This window comes from Aulostomus chinensis, chromosome 3, assembly GCF_037954235.1.
Source record: "Aulostomus chinensis isolate RoL2024-O1b breed Wild chromosome 3, RoL_Achi_v1.0, whole genome shotgun sequence".
Taxonomy (NCBI): domain Eukaryota; kingdom Metazoa; phylum Chordata; class Actinopteri; order Syngnathiformes; family Aulostomidae; genus Aulostomus; species Aulostomus chinensis.
The window spans coordinates 25,447,447-25,461,771 of record NC_141322.1 but is presented as its reverse complement, the minus strand read 5'-3'; the positions used below and the strand labels follow the sequence as shown (position 1 = coordinate 25,461,771).

Here is a 14,325-nt window from a genome sequence, read left to right as displayed (position 1 = left end):
CACAAAAACAAAAAAACTGAAGCACAGCGTTTATAGAGCCAGACGTTGAGGCACTAAGACTTCGGTGTGATCGAGGCAGAATGAGACGTCAAAGTCAAAGCGATACTTCTCACAATTACAACATGATATTTCTGGCTTTCGGCTGCATACAAATAGGTGCCTTGAACTCACAAAGATGTTTGCCCCATGAATCACTTCTTGTGACTTAAGACTGCAGGGAGAGCGAGCCACATATACTTATCTGGAAGCTAGTTGCAATATAACAGCCACATGCTCACTTAATCCTCAAATGATTCAATACAAACTAAAAACAAGTTACAACGCTACTAGTTAAGTGCTTGTGCACGGTAGCACAGGGTGCAACCAGCTGACACTCTCAGTTCAACCAAGTCGCTTGTGTTTCTCTGTGCTTGTTCACAGTAGCACCAAACTGGAAGTGTAATAGTTTGTTGTTCGCTCGAATTAAAGTGTTTGTAGATTACTGAGCATATGTACGGTTGGATTAAGAATTAAACCTGGATTATACCAAGCAATGTGCCAGACAGTTTCTAAACAGACATTTGTGGGCAGTTTTGCTGTTGTTTTGTTGCTGTCATGTGTGTTAGCCATAAGAAGCTATTACCTTCAAACAAAACATACATTGCTGGCTCTTTCTGCATTCTGGAGTCACAAAAAAGTGATCCAGGAAGCAAAAATTGAACAATATTATGTCTTATGTACTTTAAGACACCATATACAGTATTTTGAAAAAAAGCCCTTTCAAAATAGTGCCTCCTAAATTCTGCTGGAGGAATTACAGCACTGGATAATCACATGACTCCATTTAAGTATACCTACAAGTATATACAGTATATAATCATGTTGAAACCTGGGATGGTGACTGCTCGGAAGCGTAATAGCCACACTTCACTAATCAAATCATCTTACAACTGCAGTGGTAGTGTACCCATGTAGTCACCTGCCAGATAAACAATTGATATCAGTTTCTTTTTTACTAGAAAATGATCCGGCTTTGGCTCATAATATATAAGGGTCAGTGTTAATGACTATGCTAACCTAATCCTGCAACCTCAAAATCATGTCATTCGATATCTTTTGGCTCTGTTGTTGCATATATTTTCATGGGGCTGCTTATCTTAAGAAGGTGAGTTAAGAGGATAGGAGCTTAAACATCATGCTACTATATGTGATGCTTTGTTTTAAGGGCTCACGGGCTAAATATATTAGGGAACCACTGATCTAAAGAAAGAAACACGTAACACTTGTCCCTTGTTAGCAGAGGTATGAAGCGAGAGGAGCCAATTACGTCAAACTAGATTAACGCTCACTGAACAAAGACCTGCAGAGCCATTTACGTTGTCACCATGGTATTTGACCGTTTCGCTACAGCACTGAGGTCAGGCCGGCGCCAGGAGACCATGAATGAAGGTCATTCCCCGAGTTCAGGCTTACAGGAGAATTATGGTGCATCTCATGTTAATGACGTTTGTTAATTTTCAGTGTTCGCGTATGAGAGGCTACAGGAACTGAAAATGAAACTTTCTTAAGTAGAGTTTCATTTTCAAATTAAATTCAGTGATATTATCAGCTTCTCAAATAACTAAACCTTGACTTTCCTACTCTTTTGTGTGAACATAACCTGTTTAGGTGTCACTAAAGTAATAATTCTTTTTAATGAAATACTGTGGCAAATGTTACTCTTGTTTTAAAGGCAATGGGATAAAGGTACACATACACCCACCTATAATTAAATATAGTACTGAAAAGTATGTTAGTAAAATAAAATGAGCTAACTTTGTGTCAAAATTATAAGTCGGCTTACAGAGCTGATGCACAGGAGGAAACTGTGTAATACTGCGCCTCAGTGGACAAAAGCTGCTTTGCAGTCTTTTTAAATTCACAACATGTTTGTTGGAATTCATTTTTATGATAGATTTTATAAAATAAATATGTTTATGTTAATTAGCATATTATATTTATTCTATGACATAACTTTATTTGACAGAGACATTGGATAGCATTTCAGAAAACATGTCTGGAAAAAAAAAAGAAAGAGATACAAACATAGCCGCAGCTACACAGAGCATGACCACAGTCAACAACCCAAGGTGCGCGCGCACACACACACACACACACACACACACACACACACACACCCTCTTTTCACCGTAGTAGTGACAGGAAGCATCTGCTCCTTCTTCATGTCTACTTCAACTGAACTTAGTTGTAGGGTTTGAAAATCATCACCAACTACATTTGAAAACGGATCATCGCGCTAACAGGATGGAGATGATGTCTGGAGGTCTGGGGGTCAACGGGGGTCTTGGTCAAGACATAAGTCAGGAAGAGTTGGACTTTTCAGATTTGTTTCCTGGAGAAGATTTTCCTGCTAGCTATGATAAAGGTACGTATGCATTTATTCTATTTTGTTTTCAGTCTTAAAATGGTGTTATTTTCCCATGTAACATGATAACATATTCTTCCATTATTGATTTACTACATGAGCTTGTAAAGATGTGGATTTATTTACTTGTTGTATTTACCTAAAGTGAGAGACCCACCGGTGAGCTCTTAGCTGTTAGATACTAACACTCCTCTTTCTGAAGTAACTCACAATCCATCCCTTTATATCAGCCCCTGTATATAAAACCATAAAATAGACAGAGTACCGGTGTTACTTTACTTTGATATTTGTACAGACATCTATGCTCACAATCATGAGCTGAAAGTGGAAATTTTTCACTGTCTTCATCTCAAGTTTCAGTTTAGGTCATGTAGTTCACGATTTGCTCTTCCTAGTTTAGAGGACAATCATGTCCCAGCTTCCAAAAGAGCGAAGAGCAAACATACTGAAAACTGACTCATCAGTGAGGGGGAAGAAAAGCCTCTGCAAAGAAAAATGTTTGCATTTCCATAATTTTGGATTTTTCAATTATGGTGCGCTTTCTAAAAGTTTCAACAGTGCAGTTTTTGTGTTTTAGTTAACATATTCAAAAATAAAAAGTTTATTTCATATCTTAATCGCTAAGGATGAAAATAAGTATTTGTAGGTCATTGTTAGAAAAAAATTGTTACATAAATGTAGGTCAGATGGCCAGTATTTATATCATGTCCTTTCTTCTTTGCACATAATCAATGATGAGGAAACAATAATAAATACATGATTCAAAGGCTCCTACAAATATTTTAGAAACAAGAAAAACTTGTTTTAATATGGATATATTTCCTATAGTACTGGCTATCAGCTATAACAATATATCAGCAAAAAAAAAAAACATCATCACGCAACAAATTAATTCTGTCACTGATGATTGTCAGATGACCTCGGCGTTCTCCTTCAGGACGACAACCAGCCTCCTCTGCTGGTGGTGGATGATCACTCAGCCTACGTTCCCAGCTCCAGCCAGAGCTCCAGCCAGAACCCCCCCTTTCACAATCCCACGACAGAGAGTCTATCAGAGGTGGTGTTTGACTCTCTGGGCTTGATGACACGACCTGGGATCATTCCTGCTCCCAGCCCCAGGATTGAGATCACGCCATCTGGCGACTCTCTCAGTTCTCAGACCCTGGGGCGGAGCCCTGGCTCTGAGGCCCTGGGAGCCTACCGGGAGTGTGTGAGCCCTGCTAGCAGTAACTCCTCAACAGGCTGGGCAGAGGTCTACTCTCCAAGCATCTCCCCTTCCAATGTAGGTGGCGTTGAGTCATCCACCTCAGACCTCTCCCTGAGCCTCCGGGCCCTCCACACTTCCTCTGCCCACTCCTCTCCAGGAGCCTCGCCTCATAACAGCGTCACTGAGGAGACCTTTCTCCTGCCTCATCACCAACGCATCACCTCGCCCCTGCACCACCACCACCACCAGCGCTCCCGCTCTGCCTCGCCACAGGGAAAGCGTACCTATGACCAGGTCCTCTCCTGTCAAGGGGGCACTCCTGTCAAGCAGCGCTCCCGGAGCCCCAGCCCCTCACCCCATCAACCACAGAGCTCCTACTACCTCCACCAATACCAGGCTCAAGTTGAGTTCCAGCCTAAAGCTCAGACCTCTAGCCTGGGCCTTGAGGATCTCTTGAGCAGCCTCAGTTCTACTCGGCCAAGATCAATACCCTCTGATGTGGTACGAGGTGCACAGGGCTGTGCTTATGGGGAAGGGTATGCCTGGGCCCCTGAGCAGGAAAGAATATGTAGGGCAGCAGTTGAGGTCAAGCCTGAGACCCTCTATGTGCTCCCTGCTGGATGGCCTCCTCATCCAGTCCACCATGGTGCATTCAGGTGAGCGGTTTGAAATAATCACATTTTTAAAAAGCCTTCTCTCAAGATGAAATCAAAACATGAGTGTTAAAAACACAGATGTAGAATGTCAAAAATTTGGAGTTGATTTTTATCATCCTTCATGTCCCTCTTTCTGTTTGTTTCCTACAGTGGTCTTTCTTTAGACCCCCTTCCCCATTTAGAGAGGCAGTTGCCCACCCTGTCTGGCCAGTATGAGTTACTGATCCAACAACAGCCCAGATCTCATCACAGAGCTCATTATGAGATCGAAGGCAGCCGTGGAGCTGTCAAAACACCTAATGGGGGGCATCCAGAAGTTCAGGTACTTTAAATGAAGTGAGCACAATTATCGACATTTATTATTTATGTATGTATTGTAGTTCATCTGACTCTGCTTCAAGCCTAAATTTAAGCTCCTGTGTTGCTCTCACCAGCTCCATGGGTATCAAGGAAAAGCTCCACTGGGGCTGCAGGTGTTCATAGGGACGGCCGATGAGAGGCTTCTGAAACCACACGCCTTCTACCAGGTGCATCGCATCACTGGCAAGACTGTCACCACACCCAACATGGAGAGGATGATCAACGGCACCAACGTGTTGGAGATCCCCCTAGAACCAAAGAACAACATGAGAGTGGTGTGAGTAACACAGAGAGGCGACATTCTTGAGTGCTTTCATTTTAAAACACCTAACTTATGTCTGGTGTTTTTAAACCACTAAAACAGGCACCTTTAAAAATGCTTCTGACCCAGTTTTTCCTGGATGGTGATGTAGTCTAGACTGGCACTCAAACTCGTGCTTATTAGCATCAGCTAATACATGAACCGCTGTAGTTCACGTTTAGGTTACAGGATTTCTCCTCTGTCTTTTCTTGTGTTTGTCAGGATCAACTGTGTTGGCATCCTGAAGCTGAGAAATGCTGACATTGAGCAGAGGAATGGTGAGACAGACTTCGGACGAAAGAACACCCGTGTGCGTTTGGTGTTTCGTGTCCATATTCCCGAACCTGATGGCCAAATCATCTCTCTTCAAGTTGCGTCTCTTCCTATTGAATGCTGTAAGGAGTCTCAGCTAACATTCACTATTTCAGAACTCACAGTTTTCCTCATCTTTATCTGTTATTTAGTGCCTTATCATATAACAGGATGAATGTAATGTAAATATTCTTCAGACTGCAGTATCTTTCTGTATCTTTCCTCAGCCCAGCGCCCAGCTCAGGAGCTCCCTGAAGTCCAGAAGCGGGACCCGGATCGATGCTCAGTACTTGGTGGACAACAAATGATCCTGACGGGAAAGAATTTCACATGTGACTCCAAGGTGGTGTTCTCAGAGAAGACTCAAGGTGAGGTAGAGATGGAGGACTTATTCTGATATTCTTGTTCAACATATCAGGAGTTTATTCTACTCTTGCAGAGAATTATAGGAGTCCAGTTCAACTTTACATGTAGAGCACATAAAAAGCCACAGGCAGCAGCTTATTAAATTAATTGAGCACAAAGATGGGGAAGAGGAGGAAACTTCTAACGCAGCTCTAACTAACTATTCAGCGATGCCACCAGACAAGATAAATATATTCCAACCCATTTCCCCTAAAACCACGTGCTGGTCTTCAGGGTTTGCTGCTGGTACCAGCCACATATTTACTGGCATAAGAGTGGAGGACCTTATCATTCAAATCACTACAAAAACCATGTAAACTTTTTTTTTTCCGAAGGAGTCGAGCAATTCCGTGAATACATGGTTGTTGTTGGGCTGATCTGTGTTTTCTTCAGATGAGTTTGCATATCAGTTGGGCTACATCTTCCACCTTCAACCTGATAAAATCCACCTTTTGTTTAAAATGTGTGTGAAGCAACAAACTGCTTCTGCTGCCCACACACAAACACTGGGTTACAGTACATCGAGAGAGGGATGAGTAAAGCTGACAGCGTGTGCGGCATCTCTGATGCTTGGTGTGGGGTTTCGTGCAACAGGATGTGGTTAGACAGAGCGATTAAGATTCAGACCCTTTTTTTTTTTTTTTAAATTCTTCCAAAGCATGGGTTGAAAAACAGCAGGTAGAAAGTGAGATGGAATGAAGTGTTCTCAACATATTGAGATAAGAAAAGATTAAATAATACTTTATTGACCCCCATTGGGGAAATTCGAATAGCACAGCAGCACCAGGTAAGAGAACAGGTGATAAAAAAGACATAAACAGGACAGAGAGAGCAGGCAACAAAAGATATTAAACAGGGCAGAAGCAACAATAAGTTAAAAAAAAACTTTAAAAACTTAAACTTCCACTGTTTTAATGCCTCTGCATTCTATATCTGCTGCATTCAGATGGGAAGCAAATCTGGGAAATGGAGGCGATCGTGGACAGAGACAAAACACAACCTGTGAGTTAACAAGCAGTGACACACACACACACACACACACACACACACACACACACAATACATGGACCACAATATATATTTTAGAAATCAACCAACACAAAATATAGAGCACCCAGAGCCAACTTTTGGTATCGTCTGCAGCCCCCCCCCCCCCCCCAAAGTTTTTAAGCAACACACACTAAGTCACCAAGTGCAGTCCACGCTAATCATTCATTTAATAAACAGAACAGTTCTTGGTGAAAGTGAGCCCACATCAACGCAGTGCAAATGTCTCTCCGCATGCGATCCACAATCTGAAACTCAACAAACAGGACAGCTGAAGCGTAAAGGAATTTTGACATTTGTATTCTGGTTGCAGCTGAGTAATATTCCTCTTTTTAACTTAATTTGATAATGCCAAATCATCAACATTAATAATAAATACTTAATGGTTCTTTCATGTTTAATTACCAACATGAAAATTAAAGAAAACAAAACACTTATTGTTAAAGATCTCTTTTTGTCAACCTGCAGTGCCTCAGAGGCTCACTCGGGCTCACGCTTCAAATGAAATCACTGTTCTGGATGAGTGTCGAAAACAACATTGTTACGAAGACGAATGCTCAAAACATAAAACCTGCAATCAAACATGCCGATTACAGGTGGACGATCAAACTGTCTCTCATGACATTTCATGGTAATTTTTGTGGTAACGATATAAACGGCAGCATAACTATAGGAAACTATACTGTAATGCACTTTTAGGTGCCACAAGCCAGCATTTAGTCTTCCCAACACAAACCTAGAAGACTGAAGCAGTACTCAACCCCGACCATCAAACACTAAACAAAATCAATAGGGTCAGCGAAAATTTCAATTTGATTCACAAATGAAAATTTGGTGAACAGCAAAACTCACAGGATCATAACTGCAAGAAAAGCTCTTGCAGTTGCTTTCCAAAAAGAGTAAATCATGAAGACATACAGAGACAGAGCAGCACAATATTTTTGATATTAAAAGCTCTCATCGCAGGAAGGGACAATGTTCTCCTGCTGCGGCGTGCTTAGGTTGATCTGAAACACACAATAAAATGCTCCGCTGTTTTTCAAGATGATAGATTGTCTTTTGTTGTTGTTGTTTTTCTATGATTCCCATCCAGGACCTGTTATTTGTTGAGATCCCTCCTTATCGAGACCACACCATTTTTCATCCAGCCAAAGTTAACTTCTACGTCATCAACGGGAAGAAGAAGCCCAGTCAGCCTCAGCACTTCGTCTACACCCCTGTGATTGGTGGGTACATCCCTCATCATCCTCTGCTTACCAGCTCAGCTCCGGTATTACAGGAGGAGGAGGAAGAGGTAGCGGCGTGCTGGATGTTCAAGAAACCAGAAAGTAATTGAAGTGAAACACGACTGGTCTGCTGTTTATAAAGAGAAGCATGTCTGCTAATTCCAACCACTCCTGACAAAATCTAATTACAGAGAGGAAAATTGAAACACTTCAGTCACATTAGATGCAAAATTGCTAGAAACAGATGAACGCGGTTCAAAGCTGCTACTAGGAGGGGCATCCTGGTTCTCTTTTTCCTCTCATGTTCTTCATTTTACAGGAAATAAGCCCCATCACAAGAAATGTGTCGCTTAGTAAAATCAATTGCTGTTAACCACAACACAGTCTTGCGAAAGGCAGTAAACTCTCACTTGTTCTCAAAGGGAAATTCTCCCTCGACACTTTTGGTTTTGCTGGCGTCTTCACAGCCCACGTCTCATTCATTGCTGAAAAATGTTAGACACATTTAGGTTACAAAAAGAATGGGTAACAGAAGTAGAAATAATTGAGGCCGATGGATGAAAACTGTATATGTGTATATATATATATATATATATATACATATACATATACATATACATATATATGTATATGTGTATATATATATATACATATACATATATATGTATATACTGTATATATATATATATATATATATATTTATATAAATAATAATTATTATATTTTTTTGATAAATGGGAGGAATGTTCCTTTCTACAGGACATTTTAGACCTCCAAAATGAATAAAGTCCAACTTAAAAAAAAAAATCAATAATAAGTGTTCCCCCAAAAACTATTCACCTAGCTCAGTTTTTTTTTTTTTTTTTTTTTTTTAGAATCTAATATTGGTGCAGAATGCAATGGGAGTAAATTACAAATATAAAGTAAATACAGATCTCCACAGGGTGTTTTATGCTTGTAATAAGTGAAACTGTAAATAATCTGCCAATGAAGTAAACAGAATTTACTTAATATTTTAGAAATGTCAAAACAGTGTCCATTATCTGACTGGGACGCAATTTAGTATTTGGTTTTCTCTCATAATAAGTGTAAAAATGGGACCTTTGAAAGATACTTTGCAACATTTTGGGTTTTGCAGTGCAGTGCAGTGCAGCTATGTATGTGTGTGTGTGTGTGTGTGTGTGTGTGTGTGTGTGTGTGTGTGTGTGTGTGCGCCCACGCGCACGGGTGCAAATGTCTTCTAATGCAATGTTATTCTATGGGAAACTCTGATCTGTTCTTCTTCAGCATTGTTGGTTGTAATGTAATGACAACAGTTCACCGTTCGCCATTGGTAGCCCATAGTGGAATTTTAGATTAAAACCAATGAATTTTTGAATCTGAAGACAGAAAAAGGAATAGGTCTCCATAATGTGTTTTTTTTTTTACTATTTGTCCTCTCATCAGAGGTAATAACAGAGCTGCACCTCTTCCGCTGTCCAGTCTGACTCTTCGTTTTGTGTTACAGCCATTAAATCTGAGCCTCTGGATGAGCTGAGCCAACTGAAATCACACGGTTACTCAGACATTCAGTTTCTGTCGGGCCGGTCCATCAAGTCCTTCCACCATCACCTGGAGCAGGACAGCAACCCTCCACCCTTGTACCATCCAGCCAACGATGACCTCAGAGCCTTATTGTCTGATTCACTGGATGACCCACTTGTCTATTACCAGTCCAGAACCAGCTCTCATCTCAGCAACCCAGTGCCGTACCACACCGCTGATCAACATTACAGCTCTGCTGACCTCCTTGGTGGTTCCCTAATGGCATCAAATTCTGTCACCCCTTCTCCTGTCCAGTATGTTAGTCCCAGTGCTCCTGTAGACAAACTGAGTCAACAGGTTAGCAACACATTTGAGGGCTGTTTGTTGACGAGACATCAGAGTTTTTCACAAACGACGCTGTCGCTGGGAGAGTCAACCCATTCACAACACATCCAAGATCAGCCTCAAGGTGGCAGAGGTCATCATGATGCTCAGCCTCCACAGAGGGGCACAGTCAAACAGGAGACCCTTAGCTGTGCACCTCTAGAGCATGATGAGTAGATGTACGAGTTTTCCTAACATTCCAAAAGTTTCTGAGCTCAGTATCTGAAACCTCTTCATCCCTCAGTTAGTCTGCTTCCTCTGCATTTGATAGTTGTTATGTCAGGGAGGAGAATACACTACTCTCCACGATTAGAAACTACCGACTACAGAAGTCTTGAAGTTGGGGAGGGGAGTTTGTGGTCTGGTCTGCACAGATGCAAACAAGTGTATGTTGCTGTATGTTTGTTTACATTTCCTGTGGCTTTTTGTTGGGTACAAGTGTGTGTGTGTGTGTGTGTGTGTGTGTGTGTGTGTGTGTGTGTGTGTGTGTGTGTGTGTGTGTGTGTGTGTGGGAAGGGGGGGGGGGGGGTGTGTGCGTACATACCTTGATTGTCATCAGTCCAGAAACCAAACCATTATAAAAGGAAATTTGTCCTGAAAAAAAACGGTGACATCTAGTGGACATTAATCTAACTGCAGTATGTTCGATGTTCTTCTATCTCCCATCTCCTGTCAATCCTGTCCTTGCACTTTGCTGACTCAAGCAGTTTTTTTTTCTCTAGATAAACGATATAAATGCTCAAAAACGGGCGTGCCTACATCTATAAATGAAACATAACCTTTAAAAATAAAAGATTTTTCAGAATGTTACTTATTGTCCTGCCATGTTGTTATGATCACTTCAGTTGCTCATCAGAATTTACAGTAAGTGCCCGCGACCCTTAACAGAATAAGCGTAAGAAAATGGATGGATGGATCTGAAGAGACCTGAAAGGCCAAAAGAGTGTCAAAATGTATATTGATGTAGTAATGGTTAATGGTAATTGGTTTGGCAAATACCTCTCTCAAATCCAGTTGTTTTTTTCCACTCACTTTCTTATTTCTAATTGTTGTTGTTTCATAATCGTTTTATTGATTATTATGGAGTAGTTTGTGACTGAATTTTCAATGTGATTTTGATTACGCTTCAGAACGATGTCTGAAATCTTCTACTGCTCACAATGACAACACATTAACAGTACATTTAGCATGAAACTATGCGTTTTGAAGAAAATCATTGGAAACCATTCATTTATTAATTAAGTATAAAATCTAGAGTTCTACGCTAAATAAAAGTAATTCTCTCGCTCCAATGATTGGTTCTGAGATGGTCACCTCGCAATGCTCACAAAGAACCACTAGAGGGCGACATTCCCAAACCAAACACCCACTGTGTCGGAAATACGTACCAGATTAGTGACTTCACTTCCCCTGTACGTGTATGTATTTTTCTTCTTTTCAGTAGAAAGCCAAATTAAAATTTGTACTTCACATTCATTATATTTTTTTCATTCCCTCTAACTTTACATCTGCTTGCAAAGAAAACTGAGAAAAACGTCAATCATTTCCGCCTTGGGTGAGTTAATATCGTTACACAAAGCTCCCTGCTAGCTTAAAGATAAGAAGTAGTAACGTTAGCCTCTGTGCTAATGTTACTTCGTTCAGGATCAATCGCTGGCTTACATTTAAGGTTGTACGCTCTTAACAACAAAGGTAAACAGTAAATAATGTATATGCTTATTGAAGCGAAATATAAAACATGGTTTGATATATTCTGCATTTATTTAACGCTCATAGTATTTGTGGATAGCTTCATAGTCGAGGGAGGGCACTGTATGTGGTTATACTGTCAATACAAGTAGCCAATTTGTATTTAAATCGTGGAATCCATCTGTTTAAATAGAGAAACCCCCTTACACTTTGTAAAAAAATCACTTACATGTTGTTGAAATCGCGCTTCTGGTAGGTCACTGAAGGATTTGTCCCAAAGCAGCATAATGTCTGCAGACCTGGACCTGTCCCCTCCAGAGGTCCCAGAACCCACTTTTCTGGAGAGCGTTCTACGCTACGGGCTGTTTCTGGGCGCCATCTTCCAGCTTATATGCATTCTAGCAATCATCTTCCCCACCTCTAAAGGCCACGATCAGGTAGGAAGACGCCAACATGAGAAGAAAGAACGGGGATAGGCAAAGTTGGACTGGTTATGGCCAAATATGTATATTTTTGGATGCATGTGGTAGGGAGGACTTCCTACTGAAGTTCTGAATTTGTGCTTTACCTCACACTCACACACATGTCAAATTGCTTTTGTGTTTTGTGGCAGAGTTTCTACTGAACCACTATAGTTAGATGGAAAAGCGGGAGGATTAGGCGTTCATCTGACACTCAGGATGTCGACAAGTCATCTCTTAAATTGTCATATATAACATGTTAATACTTGGCCTTATTGCTAATGAAATAGTCTCACATTTAATAACCACAAATATTTGATCAAATGATTTTATTGCTCCCTCTCAACCTAATTCCCTTTATTCCGTGTTAGTTACCTGTTGGTGAAATGTAGATGAACCGAACAACCACTTACCTCCATCAACCATATTCCTACATAAAACCACACACACCTTTATACTTAACGACAATGTCTGAATAAGAAAAATTGATGAATTCTCCAAAAATCAGTAGAATTTTTTTTTTTTTTTTAAGAATTCACTCTAAAGGAGTCTTACAATAACTTGAATATAAGTATACTTGTTTAGGTTTTGCCAACAGACCAAATTATACCAGTCTTTAATTTCTGGTTGGTTTATTTTTTTGTTGGTTTTATTTTTATGAAAAAAGTCTTTCTGTGTGAGTTTATTTAAGCTGTGCTCTAATATAAGAAAATTATATATCTTTTTTGTTTTCTCAACAAACAACAGTTTGAGACCTGGGTGGCATCAAGTCCTCAGGCTCTCTTAAGATGTAGATTTTGCAAAATTACTATTGGACATTTAGTTTTTATGTCAATGAAGGCCAAGCCACCAAGGGTTACTCTCACACTCTCCATACTGACAATTGTCAAGAGGTTTTATTTATAGCCGAAAGCAATTAAATCCACTGCTTAATTATTCTATTTCAGACTTTGTCAGCAGATGCACTGATTACTCTCCACAGTATGTCGCCTTTACAGCAGCCTGCTGTCGTTCACAGCCCAAACAATAGGAAAGATTGCACTCTCCGAAACAGTGCTGACAGAAGCAAAGCGCTGAAACTCATCTAAATTGTCTTTGTTTGCTGCGTTGAGTTCCTAAACTGTGGGAATTTCAGTTTACTGCCCATTTAGGAGCTGAAGTAATGAAAAACTCCATTACCAAAATGCATATTCCCATTATAAATCACTAACCTTGTAGGCATACTATTAAACGAATGGTTCAATTATTTTTTAAGGTGGAAAATGCTGTATCCAAGCATCAGTCAGCATGAACATTATCCAAACATACTCTTATCTAAAGGCTTGCTTAGTCATTTATTTTCACACCTCATTTTAGTGACTCAGAGCATTTCTCGTGAATTATAATGTGCCAAATGTTTGTGTTGGCTCTGCAGGAGGAGACAGAGTCTGCTAATGGCAAGGCAGCTGAACAGATGAAGAAATCTAAAGGACCAGCACCTCAAAATCGACAGAAACTGAAGAAAGAAAGCAAGAAGAAGCGGTAGATAGGCTATAGATAGAGGTGTGTGAGTGTGTGCATGCGCACGTGCCACGTGAGGGCATGGGAATGGGTGTGTCAAGTCATGAGTAAGTCAATAGCAGCAGGTGTTATGATGGTGTACAAATATACAAAAAAATGTACCATTGTTTGACATTCAAAATCTTGTATGAAATTCATCATGTCAACATTCAACCCAGTACTATAAAGTCTCTGTTTTGTTGTTTGTGTAGCTACATATTTTATGGAACTGTTTTTTTTTTCTTGTTTTTTTTTTAAATAAATAAAAGAATGTTTGAAATGTATTTGAATTTAATTGAGCAAGTAAATGCTTTATGTTGTCATTCACCTCAGCTGTGAGGATTCATTGTTAAATTACTGTTTAAGTATAAAGGAGCTCATTTGTTATCTTATGTTTAATGCTTTTGCATTGCATAATTTAAATTAATTAGGGAAAGTGAAAACAAAATTGAATTTGTTCGACAAGACAACAATACACTGTATATGTGGTCATTCAACGCAAGTATTGCAAGGGGAATTTCCCCATTTTATATACTTGAAGATGAACACAATAAGTAAAATATGGGGTAATTAGGTTTAAAACTTCCTTACACATAAAAACTATATCAGCAGGTTTTGTTTGGTGGATGCTTTTTGAATATGACATTTCCTCCTTGAAAACGCTTTATTTATTGATTAGGGGAAAAAATTGTAGAATTATAAAAAAAAAAAATAAAGTGTAACACATGCTTATTTTTGTCGTTCTGAACGGGTGTGTACAGTTTTCCAAAAATACTAAAATGTGTCACAGTATTGATAAAGAGTTTCCCT

The 14,325-nt window shown here is 39.9% G+C and overlaps 2 protein-coding genes and 1 long non-coding RNA gene across 3 annotated transcripts in view; 2 read left to right on the top strand and 1 right to left on the bottom strand.

Annotated features, from left to right (window-relative positions):
* LOC147268389 (uncharacterized) overlaps positions 1-11,867 on the bottom strand; it is a 26,715-nt gene extending 14,848 nt beyond the window's left edge. Inside the window, exons 1-2 of the long non-coding RNA XR_015112133.1 lie at positions 11,745-11,867; positions 4,699-4,875 (exon numbers count right to left, since the gene is read on the bottom strand). This is a non-coding gene — a long non-coding RNA (uncharacterized LOC147268389). The remainder of the gene's footprint in view (positions 1-4,698; positions 4,876-11,744) is intronic.
* On the top strand, positions 2,180-10,325 carry nfatc2b (nuclear factor of activated T cells 2b). Its single transcript, XM_086199913.1, has 9 exons — positions 2,180-2,404; positions 3,319-4,267; positions 4,418-4,589; positions 4,702-4,904; positions 5,151-5,323; positions 5,468-5,608; positions 6,592-6,647; positions 7,786-7,918; positions 9,426-10,325. The coding sequence occupies exons 1-9, from the start codon at positions 2,284-2,286 to the stop codon at positions 10,001-10,003; spliced, it is 2,526 nt and encodes an 841-aa protein (XP_086056039.1). The 5' UTR covers positions 2,180-2,283; the 3' UTR covers positions 10,004-10,325.
* manbal (mannosidase beta like) lies at positions 11,222-14,224 on the top strand. The gene is made up of 3 exons (XM_086199917.1): positions 11,222-11,381; positions 11,772-11,952; positions 13,391-14,224. The coding sequence occupies exons 2-3, from the start codon at positions 11,803-11,805 to the stop codon at positions 13,499-13,501; spliced, it is 261 nt and encodes an 86-aa protein (XP_086056043.1). The 5' UTR covers positions 11,222-11,381; positions 11,772-11,802; the 3' UTR covers positions 13,502-14,224.
* The last annotated feature ends 101 nt before the right edge of the window (positions 14,225-14,325 follow it).

What these genes read in the sequence shown, in the direction of transcription:
- manbal (XM_086199917.1), top strand. Translation starts at nt 11,803, where the DNA reads ATGTCTGCAGACCTGGACCTGTCCCCTCCAGAGGTCCCAGAACCCACT. An exon ending in CCTCTAAAGGCCACGATCAG is followed by an intron (nt 11,953 to 13,390) that starts GTAGGAAGACGC and finishes TTGGCTCTGCAG; the next exon opens with GAGGAGACAGAGTCTGCTAA.
- nfatc2b (XM_086199913.1), top strand. Translation starts at nt 2,284, where the DNA reads ATGGAGATGATGTCTGGAGGTCTGGGGGTCAACGGGGGTCTTGGTCAA. An exon ending in AAGAACAACATGAGAGTGGT is followed by an intron (nt 4,905 to 5,150) that starts GTGAGTAACACA and finishes TGTGTTTGTCAG; the next exon opens with GATCAACTGTGTTGGCATCC. An exon ending in GTTCTCAGAGAAGACTCAAG is followed by an intron (nt 5,609 to 6,591) that starts GTGAGGTAGAGA and finishes TGCTGCATTCAG; the next exon opens with ATGGGAAGCAAATCTGGGAA.